The 15028-nt window shown below is 37.7% G+C and overlaps 1 protein-coding gene and 1 long non-coding RNA gene across 2 annotated transcripts in view; one reads left to right on the forward strand and one right to left on the reverse strand.

Moving 5' to 3' along the window:
- Positions 1 to 570: 570 nt before the first annotated feature.
- On the forward strand, positions 571 to 3802 carry LOC137858154 (uncharacterized). The gene is made up of 2 exons (XR_011097526.1): positions 571 to 787; positions 3417 to 3802. It is a non-coding gene; the product is annotated as an uncharacterized lncRNA (long non-coding RNA).
- A 1446-nt stretch (positions 3803 to 5248) lies between these two features.
- The window catches only part of TTC8 (tetratricopeptide repeat domain 8), a 44466-nt gene continuing 34686 nt past the window's right edge, over positions 5249 to 15028 (reverse strand). The window contains exons 11-15 of the mRNA XM_068682986.1: positions 12903 to 13042; positions 11653 to 11827; positions 10222 to 10344; positions 7842 to 7925; positions 5249 to 5944 (exon numbers count right to left, since the gene is read on the reverse strand). Of these exons, the coding sequence (XP_068539087.1) occupies positions 5828 to 5944; positions 7842 to 7925; positions 10222 to 10344; positions 11653 to 11827; positions 12903 to 13042 (639 nt within the window). The 3' untranslated portion in view covers positions 5249 to 5827. The remainder of the gene's footprint in view (positions 5945 to 7841; positions 7926 to 10221; positions 10345 to 11652; positions 11828 to 12902; positions 13043 to 15028) is intronic.

The following is a 15028-nucleotide window of genomic DNA, read 5'->3' on the forward strand; positions in this document are numbered from 1 at the left end:
GAAAAAGGACATTGGGTTAAATACAAGTTATCAGGCTGGAAAAGGATGAAATTCTTGCCACTGTCAGTGTGATCAATTAAATGGAAGGTAATTTATTTTCCAAATGTGTGCACTGGGACAAGTCCAAAGCATCCAGCTGACAAGCTCCACCAAAATGGACTGACTATTTCTCTTCAAGCAAATGGAAAGGCTGATCCATATCCAGGGGTTCTGGGGGCTTTGTGGCAAAGCTGGCCTGAATGGAGTTGAAGTTTGAATGCATTTCTTTGGGAACAGGCAGGCTGATACCATCAACAGCTTTACAGGCAAATAAATGCTTTTGGGGTCCCATGGACAAAAAGTCACTGAGCATACAAACAGTGTGGCAGGATGAACACATCATGAGAGAAAAGATGAAATTAGGTCATCAAACGGATCAAGGAGGAGAAACCACACTTGCTATTTGTTAGTGATTCTTAGATTGCATTGTAACACAGATCAAAAATGACTTCTATTTCTAGCCAGTTTTTAAGAAGAAAAAAAAAAAAAAAAAAAAAAGCAACTCTTATTCTAGAAGCTAAAGGTATTTCCTACTTCAGCTGCCATATGCCAGCCTGCTCCAGCTATGCATCCCAGCTATAACTCACAGGAAGGGGCTGGTGCTCCTTGTTATAACCTCACTGGTAGCACTGCCAGCACCTGTGCATCCCACGTGCCAGCAAAGGGAGGCAGAAAGCAGCCTCCTGAGCTCCAGGAGCCAGGAAAAGCCCTGGGGCACCAAGATCTTCTTAACAACTTTCTTTGAAAGGTAAGACAAGTCTTAAAATAACTGCCTGGGCTGTTTTTGGTTCATTGTGCTTTTTATCAAGAGTATATTTAGCTGACAAAGCTTAGCTAAAGCCTCACTGGAGACGTTATATTCATACTGAAGCTTGTCCGTGTAAGAGAGCAGCTCTGAGCGTAGCTGGGAGTACCACAGGGTGGTTTCTCTTTGCTCACTGAGAAGTGTTCAGCGTGAGTGCTCTCATTTCGCAGCAGCTATGAGGGGCTATCACCTCTGCTGTTCCTCTGCTGCTAGCAGTTTCATCACCTAAGTAGAGACAAAAATAGTTAAACAACAAAACAAACAAAAACAGCCTGAAATAGGGGGGGGGGGGGAATAGTTGTTTTACTACAGGTATAATCAACTAATGGGACAAGCATCTCTGCCTACCTGCTGTGGATATGTATGAGGGGAGAAAAGAGTGAAAAAAAAGCATTTATCTTTCCTGTAAATAGCTCCTTTGTTATCCTTAAACACAGAATTGCTATATTTAGTGTGCATGCTGATAGGATGAAGCAGCAGAAGGAGATTATGACATGACCATGTCTAGCACAGGCTTTCAACATGCACGGCTGTGATGAGAGGAACCATGCCATTCCCGGGAAGGTGGCAACATGACATTTGCTTGTGCTCTGCAAAGCCCTTAGAGGCCAGCAGATTTATGGCCCACCACAAACAATTCGAGGACTGTTAAAATACCTGCTGTGGTGTTTTAAGCCACAGCTCAAATGGGGCTTCTAAAGGGGGAAGGAGAATTTGTTTATAGTATGTACATCTTAGAGTCCCATGTAACAAGAGTGGTTACGTTTCCTCAGGGTGCTTGGATAGACTTGTATGGGTAACACTTGCCTGCTGGCCTATGGTGATAAACATGTTGTTGTGCTGCGGCAGAACTCTGTCTTAGCAAAGCCTGCTATGTTGCTAGGTGAAACTCTCTGAGACCCAGAGGTGCCTCAGTATCAGAGGGCAATATTGTTTCCTGTCTAAATAATACGTTGTGGGTTTTCTTGTGCTCTTCTTTGTTCAAGAGACTTGTGCCTGAATTACTTTCCACTTATCCAGAAATGAAAGGCACTTTGCCAGAAAGGGATTTGCTTATCAGCTGTGTTAGTTGACATTGCATCACTGATGTATTTTGCAGCACAGTAGGGTCCACCAAGTTAACATGACATGAAGTTACAGGTGATGATATGACACGAGGGACAGGGTACTCCAAGACAGAAACAACTCTCCTTGTAAATTTGCAGCAGACCTACACTTTTAATAAATTCCAGAAAGTGGAGAAAACTGTGTGAGCTGTCTCTCACGACATCTTTCTGATGAAAGCTCACCCTTTCTGTGACTCCACGGGAACTTTGTGCCCCATGTTGCATATTACAGTGCGCTTGGGCAGTCTCATCTGAAAACAGGGTAAATGGCAATTTGGAGAACTCCCTGGGGTGGGGCAGAACAGGATGGCATCTTACCGGGTCTTTTACTCAGCTTGTTTGGTGTCCTGGCAGGCAGCTAGAGTTATCCTGAACTGATTTTTCACCCACGTTTTAGACTGTCCAATTCTGCCCCTGCTCAAGAGACATAGCCTGCCGATAAGCTTCCTCAGCAGCTTTTCCTTGATGTTTGGGGGGAAGCTGCATGTCCTAGTTTTGGCAAGTAGGTTGGTGTGAGACATTCTTCTAAGCTCTGGACTTCTTGCCACCAATGACTGGGAAACAGTTAGTTTGGTCAAAAGCAACTGCCACGGATGCCATTCACACCCTCTAGCATCCCTGGTGACAAAGTGGGTATCGGAGGAGGCAGAACGGCCACGGTCCCACTGGTGTGGGAGTGCAATGGGTAGCCACTGGGAGAGGGGCAGGTGAAGGGGAGGACATGAGTGAACTTGCAATCACCTATTAGAAGGATGACAAGCAGAAGATAGTGAGAGTGATTACACATAAAATCTTTCACAGAAAATACTGTAGCTTTTTTACCTCAAAACTTGAGCTGCTCTGGCAGGTGATCAATTGTCAAGTACAAACTGGGTTCATCAAAAAGAGCAACTGTCTTAAAAGGTTTGGCCCACGTGATATCAGAGATCTGACTGACCTCAAAATCTCTAGCCTGCAAAGACAGGAACCAATCAAAGGGAAAAAGAAAGAAAGACAAAGAAAATGGGATTGTTATCCAAAGTTTTAGAGTGACGGAACTGGTGCTGACTGGCAAACTGCTCTTACCCTGTCCAAGTGACCTCTGAGGTTGGTTTTTGCAGCTAAAATGACCCACAAACATTACCTGTGAATTCTAATGAATTTCAGCCAGTTTTGTGACTGGTGTTTTGGCTCTGACACCTTGCAAAACAACCCAGATCCATTAATAAACCTTCACTATCAACTTTTAAATGGACTCAGCCATCAGAAAGATCCCAGGAACAGGGCTGGTGTGAAGACTGCCTGGCATTGCTGCTAACAGCCATAAACCATACAGTCCTTTCCTATAGGGAGGCAGAAACTGCAAGACCTCCCAGCAATCTGCTTTGAGTTTAATTCCAGACAACATTGTTGTGGACACTGTCTCCCTGTAGATTGAAAAATTCTGCATGTTGTTTTTTTTTATTGTATTTTATTTTTCTCCCAAGGGGCTTTATGAATGCTGGCTGGACACAGCTGGAGCTGTGCTACAGGTTAGAGGAAAAATGATTTCTGTGTTACAGAAATGCTGCCTGCAATATTAAGGTCACTCTGTCCTAACATGATTCCACCACAGAGATGAATACAGATTGTGATGCACTGTGTTACGCCGTGTCGTACTGAATTAACTGAAGGCGGTTTGCCCCAGGGGCTGCCAATTCATCTGTTCACTGGAGCTCGCCCCGAATCAACATAAAACAAAATCGAAAGATTCTTCCACGACAAACCGCCTGCTCATTCATCTGTTGTTTCACTGCGGTGCTGTTCTCATTACCACATTTGATTTAATTTGTACGTGTACTACTCATGGAAAAAAATAAAAAATTCCATCGTACCCTTGCTTTGGGGCGTGAAAGGTCAACAAAGCAAGTAGCTGCTGCCTTTTGGGGCAATCAAAACACGCTGTGTAGGATTAATTTGGAATGGCTTGCTTTAAATTAAGGAGCTAAAAAGGTTTTAATCCTTACTTAGAGGTGTGTGTGTTTTAAATCAATTTACACAAGAATATTGTATAAAGGATTCCTTATCATACATGGGCCTTTTCCCTTTCAAAGTCCACACATATCCCAATATTAAATGAATTATCATGCTAGATCTATGTTCTAAGGAGTACGATTTCCTAAAAATAAAAAGTTATTCAGCTCATCAACTTGAGTAGTGATCACAGTAGGTGGGATCTTATAAAAACACCTCTAAGGAACAACTGAGCTGCCACACAGTGGATTAAAAACTTAATTTCTATTAGGATTTTCAGTTTTGGCCCATGTAGTAAGAATTTTATTTACTATGCAATCTTAAAAATACTTTGAATTAATAATATGACCTCCACAAATTCTCAACAGTTGTATTTAAACTGCTAAGACATTTTCTTTTCTGATAGCTTGGCTTGGTAAGTTTAGCACTGTCAACTGAAACAACGTAAGTGGAGTAGATCAAAGGAGGAAAGTTCCTTATAAATTCTTCCTCTCTAGCAGAAAGTAAAATCTAAGTTAGGTAATGAAAATGACTGATAACTAAGGTTCTGTCATCATTAGCTTGTGAAAAAAATTTGACAATATAAAGTTCAACGTAGAAAAAATGAGATTTCCACTAAAGGTGCTGCATTTCTTCAACAGATAATGCTTTTGCATTTCACAACACGTTGTGACACCTGTTTGTTATTGCATTGCTAACTGTCACCTCCAGACTGCTTTCTGACTTCTCGAAGATCCCCAGCACCTACCTTCATCAGCCACAACGATCATACAAATACAAGGGTTTGGAAATAATGGATAGTAAAAAGGAAGATATAATATTCATAAGTGTGTTTAGGGTTGCTCCTAAGCCAAGACAATCATTAAGCATGAAAAGATTTTTAAAGGATGTTAGAATGCCTTAACATCCCACATTTCTTAAAGGTCAAGTTGGGAAATCATGCCAATTTATCACTTTTAGTTACAACACCAAGATAAGTGACAAAGTCTTTGCTTGTTATTAGTAGCATTCATGTAGTTAGGATGATCCTAACAATTATTTAGCAACAGTGCTTACCTGGTAGCACAGATAACCACCCAGTCACTGTTTCATTCTCAGTCATTAGTAGTTAACTCTGCAAGCTTTTTACTGACATATCCTTTTCCCTCAGTGAAATGAAGATTAAGCTCTCTCAGTAAAAAGGAGCACATGTATTTCTGCGATTTAGTACCACTTCTGCTGAGTCCTTCCAAATACTTTATGGCCTCTGACTCTTATTTTCAAGGCAATAAGGATGCAGTTTTAATTTATACAAGTAAACACGACAAACCATACAAACTGGAATTTATTTCACTCATAAAGTACAACAAGGAATATAAGAACTTCTGTTTTGCATCTGTGTTTTTAAATGCATTTTTGGTTACTTTAATTTTAAAATTTAACTTTCTGTAAGAAAGTACACTATCAAAAGCCATGTTTGAAGACCAGTGAGGAAGTATTCTTACTCTGTGTTGCTTGAGAGATTGTCACACAGGAATATTTTAAAACTTTTTTTTTTTCTGCAGAAAAGTCAGAAAAAATATTTTAAAATGCTCATTAACCTTAAATGAGAACTTACTTGTTTATATATCAGACAACCATTTGAAAATTGCATATTGGCAATATCCTGCCACCCTTGTATTCTCAGCTGTATGTAGTTGTAACACGTTCTAGCTTCATTTTGATAAGTCATGAGTTTTAAGATGACACACACTAATTAGGACTCTTGAACCTTTTCTGCTACTCTAAGCAGCACAGGTTTTGCAACAAGAATTGATTAAGTATTGTTTATCTACTTACAATAAAATATATGGGATATTAACTCTGGCTAACTTTATTTTTTTTTTTACATGTTAAAAATATGTCATCAGAGCATAGCAAAGCGCTCTTTTAATCTTTTGATGAGCTGTTGTGTATCAACATGGCCTGGGAATGCTTCCGCTGACTTTTGAGCAGCTGTGTAACTCCTCTGAAGATCTCCAACCTATAAGAAACACACAAAATAGTTTAGTAAATGCACGCGCTACAGTATTTGCATCATATATTCTGTAAAATACAGTTCTGACACTCACAAATGTTTAAACATAGCTGGTCCTCAGACACAACAAATAAAACAGACAGTATGCAATTTTTCAGACTCAGGATTTTTTCCCTCTTACTTTAAGGGGTGAGAATAAAAATAAGTGTGTGTTTTCTTTTTTAATGGGAGGGATGCATCAAGACAGTAACTTTATATCTTACCTGACTTCTTGGAGAAAGGACAAGGTACCCTATGCTCAGTGCTTAAAGTTAGGAGGAATAAAAAATGGAAGACTTGGTTTTAAATTCCATAAATGTTGTCTCATAGAAAGGAGAGAGCCAATCAGGCCTCTGCAAAGGTCACAACTCCATGTGATCTGCAATCTCACAGAGATGCAGGATAGCACACAGAGCTGATGAGATGTATATTGCTCCTCTGTTGCTTTTAGAAGTATGTTTCCACATTAGGAAAAAGTAAAGTTGGGAGCAAATAGACATCATTTCTTTGAAGAGGGAAGTGATGTAAGGAGAGCACCTCAGAAAGTGGGTTCAGAAAAAAAGAACCCAAAAGTTTGGAACCCCATCTAGAAAAAGTGATAGCTTCTGGATGGAAAGGGAGAAGCACCAGAAAGTGGCAGCAGGTGACCTGTGTTGCCTGTGTGTCTGTCAACACAGAGGTTCGGTACAGCAAAAATTCTCTGGAGGAGAAGAAAACCAGGGTCCTGGTCAGAGAAGTTACGTTCTATAAACCATGACATTACACTGAATCTAAGAATTGCATTATCACACTGCATAAACAGTTAGTTGACCTTGCCATTTGTCTTCTTCCACAGCCTGTACAGTTCCTCTGTGCAAAAGCTACATAACAAACCATTTGCAGACTAGGATTTAGTCATTAATCAGTAAGTATATAATGCAATTATTCCAAACCATATTCTGTTTCACAATGAAGAGGGTATGCTTACAAAGTAATGGGTTGTTCACTCCTTGATGCAATCTGTAGGAGTTGGGCTGCCCACACAACACAGACTCATAAAAGAATCTTGAAGGTATAGGCACAAGCCAAGAAATACTATTTTCCTTGTAAAAATATGGGGACTTGGACAAGTTTCTCCTTATTAATAGTAATGTCAGACACTCTGTTAATTCAGTGTCTGAGACACTCTTTATGAAACAAAATATTAACACACAAAATTCAGTGGTCATAAAGCTGAAGAAGAGATATTACTTTTGAGATTACTAAAACCATGGGATGAATCATTGGGATTTCATATTTATATATATATTATATAATTACTGATAAATCATTTGATACTATTTCAGTTCACATTCTGAAAAAGCCGATGACTGTAAAGAGTGTAGATGGAATTATTAACGGACTGTCCATCTTCAGTGCATTGGGAGAATTGCAAAGTTTCTCTATGGCTAGTTGGCCTCACATTCTCAAAAACAAACATTTGAATGGCAACTTTTATACACATTCTGGGTATTAAAATTTAACCAGTTTTATCTTGAGTTTGCGCAGTACATACTCTTAGAATCACAAAATCATTCAAGTTGGAAAAGACCTCTAAGATCATATAGTCCAACCTTTAACCTAGTACTGAAGTCCACAACTAAACCATGCTACTAAATTTCAAATATACAGTTTTCTTGAAGACCTTCAGGGATGGTGACTCAACCACTTCCCTGGGCAGCATATTCCAATGCCATGCAACCCTTTCAGTAAAGAAATTTCTCCTAATATCCAACCTAAGTATTGTTTTGTCTTAGCTGTTTAGAACTCTGAGTAATAACAATAAAAACTCGACTGCCCCCCCCAAGGCTCAATATTTAGATTTTAAAATAGGACAGTACATTACCTTCTCTGAGAGTATTGCAAAATTAAAATGGGGCTCATACATATGAGGTGCTAAATGTGAAGCAGTCTGCAGCAAAGCTCTTGCCTGTGTAGAGAAAGAAAAAAAAATGTAGTGAAATCTGCGAGGGAGGGTAACAAGAATCTAAAACAATTTTCATCTTTCTTGAAAGAAATCATTCTGGGTTCTCTTTACTAGGCCTTTGCTAATAATGCCACACTACATACGGGTTACACTACATATAAGCTACACCAATAGTACATCTAGGCATAATACAGTTTAAAAGTAATGAAATGAACAAGACTCTTGATGGAGTCAGAAAAGCCATGTTGGGACCGTATTTAATTAGGCAAGTCAGCTCTATATACTGAATATAGTCATTTAAAAAAAGGCAGTTAAAGTCCCACTGAAGGTATCCATTGTCCCTGACGGCACTGTGTAACAGTGATTCAGTCTTAAGCATCCCCAGAAATCTAAACTTTATCATAAAAATGAAACAGTTCGCACATTCAACATTTTGCATAAAAGCCTTCAATGCTATTTTCACACTTCCTATTAGCATAAAAACAAAACAAACAAACAAAAGAACGTGAGATCAAGGTGGTTTATAAGGCATCCAGAACCAGGTTAATAACTAATATAATGCCCCTCTGTTACTGTCCCTGCAGCTTTGTTTGTGTGTGGAATTGAAATGGCCAAGTTGTGCTTTCCTCAGAATTTAGATAGTAGAGCTTTTATCACTTCATCTTTAGGGATGAAGGGAGAGTTGAAGGGATGGACAGATGTGTGTGACCATACATTCTCTCAAATGACCACACATGTTGTCTTGCTCAGCCTAAGCTGCCCAGACTTTTGGAGAAATACAGTAAAATGATCCCTCCATGAAAGAAAGAAAAAAAAAAAGAAAGAAAATAAAAAGATCCTTGGGGCTGAGGTGGACTTTGAAACAAATCACTGAGGGAATATGAAGCTGTAAAGCTTGACATTACTCAATACATTAAACAGTCTACTTGCTGGATTCAATCTTTTTTACAATCAGCAAAACACTAGTATTAAAAATTAATTAAAAAATTAAGAATCAAAAGGTGCATTCTCGTGCCATAATTTCAATTAAAAAATCAGGTCAACTTCTGAACGCTTTCACAAAAAAATGGAGAGTTTTGAAAATATATCAGATCTTTTAACAGCAATGGTATCTACTAACTTTTTGGAAAGGCAGAGCAAAGAATTTAATAAAAATCCCTTAATTTGACAATGTTGAGTAAATGCATGTACTAACATTGTAAAATAAAATAAAACCAAAGATAAGCAAAGTATCTTCATATTTTTTATTGTCCTATACATGCATTTATTGCTGTGATCCTGAATTTTTATTATTCATGTGATACAAGAAGAAATTTGAAATTTTAAAGCTGAAAAATAAAACGGACATAAAACATTTCATTATAATGGAAAGACTCTGGAATCCTGACTATTATCAGTGACAACCTCCATAGAAATCGGATAGAAATTCCAGATGGCTTTTAAATATCAGTAGTAAAAACCAAACTGAAACCAAAACCGAACTTCATTTGTCACTGAAAACATCCAGTGTTGGGTTCATTTCAATGTTTCCATGACAATTGCCAGCCCACCTGAATAAAGTTATCTTCTAAGAGTTATTTGCTCTTCAAAAAGATTTTCAAAAAAGTCTTTATATAACATTGCAGCTTTCTGAAGTCTACACAAACCCATCACAATAGTCTTGCTCCCATTGCTCCCATAGCTCCCATAGAGAAAGATTAAAACAGTCCAGAGTAGTTCTAACAGACCAACAAATAGATAATAACTTTCATTTCATGTGTATAAAAATTACTACTTTCAATCCACTATGCATGTCAATTCTATAGCTAATTGCAACACAACACAGCGTACTCACATTAGGTAAAATGAACCACCAAGGTTACTGATGTAAAAATGTTTCACAAGAATCTGCTGCTTTGGGATCAAACTTGAAAGCAGTCTCCTTGTTGAAAAAATCTTTTATGAGGTGATCTGATTGTTGTTTTCTGTTGCCCAACAAAAGTATATTATCTACACTTTAAATTGAATATATAGTCAAAGTTGTAATTTAAGTGATGATTATAGTATGATAGGTTTTGTTATAGGCATCAATTCAGAAAAAAAGATCTCAACAACTTCAAAGTCACTGCAAACCTTGTTCATCTTGGATGAATCATTTGGATGTGCCTAAGAATAAGCAGTTTAATGGGAGACAGCATGATAATGTGGAGGTTACACTGAACCATTCATAAAATTAATCATTTTTTGTGGCTATAGTAGTAATCTTCAAGTACAAACAGGCCAAAGAAAGCATTCTGCTTAGGCTGAGGTTAACACCAACCTGCTCGATGTGACCTTTTTGCATTTCCAGTACAGCCAAGTTATTGTAAGCTTCCGCATGGTCGTTATTGTTGACTAATGTCAGCTTGAAACACTGGTAAGCCAGATTCAGGTCTCCTATCCCCTAAAAGTAAGATTGTATTTTAATTTGTGAAAAGATTGGAAACAACATGCATCTGTTTTGTTGTCTTGGCTATCTTTTCATCCATATGTACTACCATGAAATGCAAATTACAATAAAAACATGCTGATCAGAACCATATGTGCTTTTTTCCCAGACCATCTCATTTGCTTCTCATTCTTTACCGAGACAGAATTGTTCCTCTCCAGCACAAATTTACATGCTTTAAGTGAGATTCTTCATCTAACTGAATGCTTAAATGGCTAAAGTGTCATCTATACTGACCACACTATATGCTACCCTTTTAGTAGGGTAAGAAAAATAGAGATGTCTCCAGGGGAAAAGTCATCTTGCTTCTCTGTCTTTAAATGGATTAAAAAAAAAAGCGAACACATATAAGCCTACTTATTAGAAGACAAAAACAAAGGGAGATTAATCTCTTTTTATGGAGACATTGTCTACATGTTAATGTTCTAGTTTTATGACCAACATTGACACAGCATCAGGTTAAACCTTAAAAGTGAAAAATGCTGAAGAATATATGCATATCAGTTCAAATTTCAGTGTTTTAGGTGGTATAAATCAACATGTTATCCTAGTTGATACACAATCAAGATGAACAGTTCAGTTTCTCTCTGACTTAAGTTAAACAGCAATCAGCATTTGGACAGAAGCCATGCGAGAAAGCTAGCAAGAGATTATTTGATAACTTTATTCTGGACAGATAAATAGAAATCTAACATAACTTCTGGAATAACATCTTCAAAAATGGGCAATGGATGAAAATTAGTGTATGAATTTAACAAATTTGGTGACACAATTAAAAAATATCTCTGTTGCTGCCTACAAAACAGAAGACTAGGTATTTTAGTGTCTGTTCCACGATGCTCAATAGGCACTTTTTATGACAACAAAATTAATCTAATGCTCCATGTCATATAAATAACAGCTCAGAGAAAAAACATCTTGAATTCAATTTTATGTCAGATTAGCTTGTATTGCTGCAAAGACCCTCAAGGGCTGGTACGTGTTACAAATTTTCAGAAATAAGGGAAGGTTAAAGACTGTTAGAAAGGGAGAATCTTTTAGCAGGAGTAAACCACATTCTGTGATGATGTACAGAGCTTTTTTCTTTTCCTCTTCCTCTCTCTGAAGTGCAAATAAACCCTTAATTAAGTCTGTACTATACTTTATCCAATGCACTAGCAGGTTTCATATTTCAAAGTAGGACAATGATTCCTTCCTAGATATTCTTTTTCCGGTTTCTGTAAAATCACACTTATTCAGAAGGATTGTTAATATTTTTCATACCACAGCCACGTGTCCCAAGTTGTACCACACATCTGCCGTCTCTTCCTCATTTGCAGCCAAAAACAGTGCACGTTCAAATGAAGTTAGTGTCATATCATATTGCTGGGCATAGAAGCAACAGAGGCCCAGATTGTTAAAAAGCTGGCAGTTATAGACACCCATCTGCAGAAGACGCCTAGATTGAAAGAAAATATTTCTTATTTTTTATATTAATTTTAAATCTGAATTCAATTCTAAATGACAAAATTTTCTCCTCCTTCCTCCCTGTACCAAGAGTGTAATAGCCATGTACCTTAACTTTATTTTGAGCTCTCAGACAATTTTGTTACAGTTTTACACTTGGTAAAGGTTTCATGAAGGGCAGTGCAGAGCATTTCTGATTAGGAGAATCAGAGCTGTGCAACGCAGTCTTTGTGTAAATTAGATAACTCCTGGCATCTTGACTGTTACATGATCTGACTTTATTGTCAGACAGAGCTGTACACAGAATTTCTCCATTTCTTCTTTCCAATCCTTTAACCTCAACCATGCTGTAATTGCTGCAGTTAATGTTCATAACTGTTCAGGCTTCAAATTTTTACTTGATTCCTGTCCTGCAGCACTGCTCTGATCAGTGCTAGTATACCTAGCGTATGAATTTACATTGATCTTACATTTGAAACATAAGTCAAATTTTGATTCAAATTGATATTGGGTCAGACTCATTTGAAACCTGTCTCAAAATAAAATGCAAGTAGCATCCTTTAATACTGTCTTTTTATTTCTTTCAGTAAAACATAGGGGAACCCCAGCTCACATTCAAGTAAGAGTTTTTGTGGTCACAACTGCTTATGACTTCAGGTGGAGTTTTTCAAAAACTACTCCTTTCCAGAGGGCTGAATAGGAAGTCCATTTGCTTCCTGAAGGCAAATGAAGCTGAGAGTAAGGCTTGGCATTCTTAAACCTCCTCGTGTTGTGAAAGATCATTTCTTGTTTATTAACCGAACAATCAACTGTTTTGATAATCTGCTGATATAAGCTTCAAGCACAATGCTGACAAATCTTTAGAAGAGATGTACTTATCACTGGCAGAGAAGATACGTACATTGGTGAGTTGGTGTGCTGATTTTATGCTGATATTTCTCCAAAAGCTTGATCAACCTCCCATGTCAGTTTCCCAATGCTCTTGTTTTGCTACCAGCATTACAAAAATCAACCCTATTACCATTCCATGTGTCCAGTTCCTCCTTCCTCCCCACAAGTGCATATACCTATAAAACCGCAGAGCTATCTCAGGCTGGTCTGAATAAAAACGGTTGCTGCCAATGCATGCAATAGCTTCCACGTGAGTATTGTCTTGTTTTAAGACTTCTTTATAGTACTCTGTAGCTGAGGAAATATTGTTCATTTCCTATACAATGAGAAAAAAAAATCAATTTAGTTCTACTTTTTATCACCAATTTTTATAATAAAACTTTCTAAAATGTCAATCTATTGAGTGCTTTATCTCTGCCTTGTACAGTACTTAACTGAGATGAATTATGTATGCCCTTACAGTTCTCTAATTGTACAATGCAACATCACTAATTGGCAACTTCACAAGTATCACACACATGGACAAGAAGAAGGCGTATTCATTTATCAGTGCCAGCTGTTCCTGTCATAACTCAATGCCATTGGTACAAAAAAAAGGTGGTTTTTGTTGTTGTTGTTGTTTGGTTTGGTTTGGTTTTTAAGGAAAAAAGATTGGTCACAAGCTTAGTATGTGCAATGGGTATTTGCTACATTTTGCACAATGCCTTGTGATATAGAGTATTGTACAGCTGATTTCCCAGTATGGTGACATACAGAAGATTTATTTCCCCAGTCAATGTCTCAATTACTTTCAATGCTTTGTAAATCAATGTCTGAATTTCTCTGAACATAAACGACAATATAATGGCATACCAAGAATTATTATGTGCCTTTGAAAACAGAAAGCATGGATTTACTACCAAAACTTGTACTGGGTAGGATATGCCAGTTAAGAGAGCTATATTTTATCAAAAAATATGCTTGGATGTATGCTAGTTGGAAGATGAATTAGGGTGGACTCCTTGCTGTAAATGTCACACTTTTTCTGAGAAGTGCAAGTCACCACAGGACTCTGCCACATATTAGAAGAAAATAAGCTAAAATGGTTAAAACACACTTCTGTGGTTAGAGAGGAATAATTTCTACCAATGTGCTGTAGATGTATGTGGTGGTTTTACCGTGCTAGGCAGCTAAATACCACAACTGCTCTCTCACTCCCCCTCCTTAGATGAGGAGGGGAAGAAGTAAAGTAAAGAACAACTCATGGGCTGAGATAAGGATAATTTAATTAAAGTGAAAAGAATAATAATTATTATTAAGAAAAGATTAGTATTAAGTAAACAATATAACTAAAGGGAAAAAAAAAAAAAAGGAAAGGTGAAAAGGGAGGGGGAAAGGCAAAAAAAAACCAAACAAAAAAACAACAAACCAAAACAAAACAAATAAAGGCTATGTGGAAGTGCAGAGGAAATAAATTACTCTCTATTTCCCACAAACGAGCGATGCTTGACCACGCCTTGAAGCAGGGACTCAACGCATGTAGCCAGTGTTCAGGAGGAAGACTGACATTTTCCCAATGAGAGCCCACCCCAACCCTCTTCTTCCTGTTTCCGCCTTTTAGTGTAACATCACATGGTAAGGAATATACCTTCGGTTGGTTTAGGTCAGCTGCCCTGGTGATGTTTCTCTTCTCACTTTTTTGCCCACCCCCTAGGAGGGTTAGAGAGAGTCCTGATGCTGAGTCAGCACTGCTCAGCAGCAGACACAACACTGGTGTGATAACACTGCTGTTCTAGCTACAAGTACAGAGCACAGCACTGTATGGGCTGCTGTAGGTAAAGTTAACATCCCAGCCAGACCCAGTACAATGTACTGTACTCTTAACCTGACTAAAGAACAAGCTTTTTTTTTTTTTTTTAACCTATGTAGCACATTTAGCCATGAAAACGTGGTGTTTTTTTTTTTTTTTTTTCCATTAAGTAAAACAGTATTAAAGCAGTCCCTTTACATATATACATGTAGATATATTATTATTATTTTTTTTTTTTTTTTAAACCAAGTAAGGCCTACAACTCTTCTCATAGCCAAAAGGTAGTGACAGAGAGTGAAAGCTCTGATTAAGATGCCTGATGCACACATTCCACTTGTGAGTGTATGTAATTAGAACAGCCCTGTGCTGCAGTACAAATCTTTGCTAATAAAGCTATAATCCTGCACTCAGGTGTCAGTGCAAAAGTATATTCTGTCAAGTATATGCAGCCTTTTGTAATTCCTTAAAGGGTTATGCAATGTTATGTATGGTTCTGCAAAATCATATCCATAT

Source organism: Anas acuta, chromosome 5 (genome assembly GCF_963932015.1).
Source record: "Anas acuta chromosome 5, bAnaAcu1.1, whole genome shotgun sequence".
Lineage (NCBI taxonomy): Eukaryota > Metazoa > Chordata > Aves > Anseriformes > Anatidae > Anas > Anas acuta.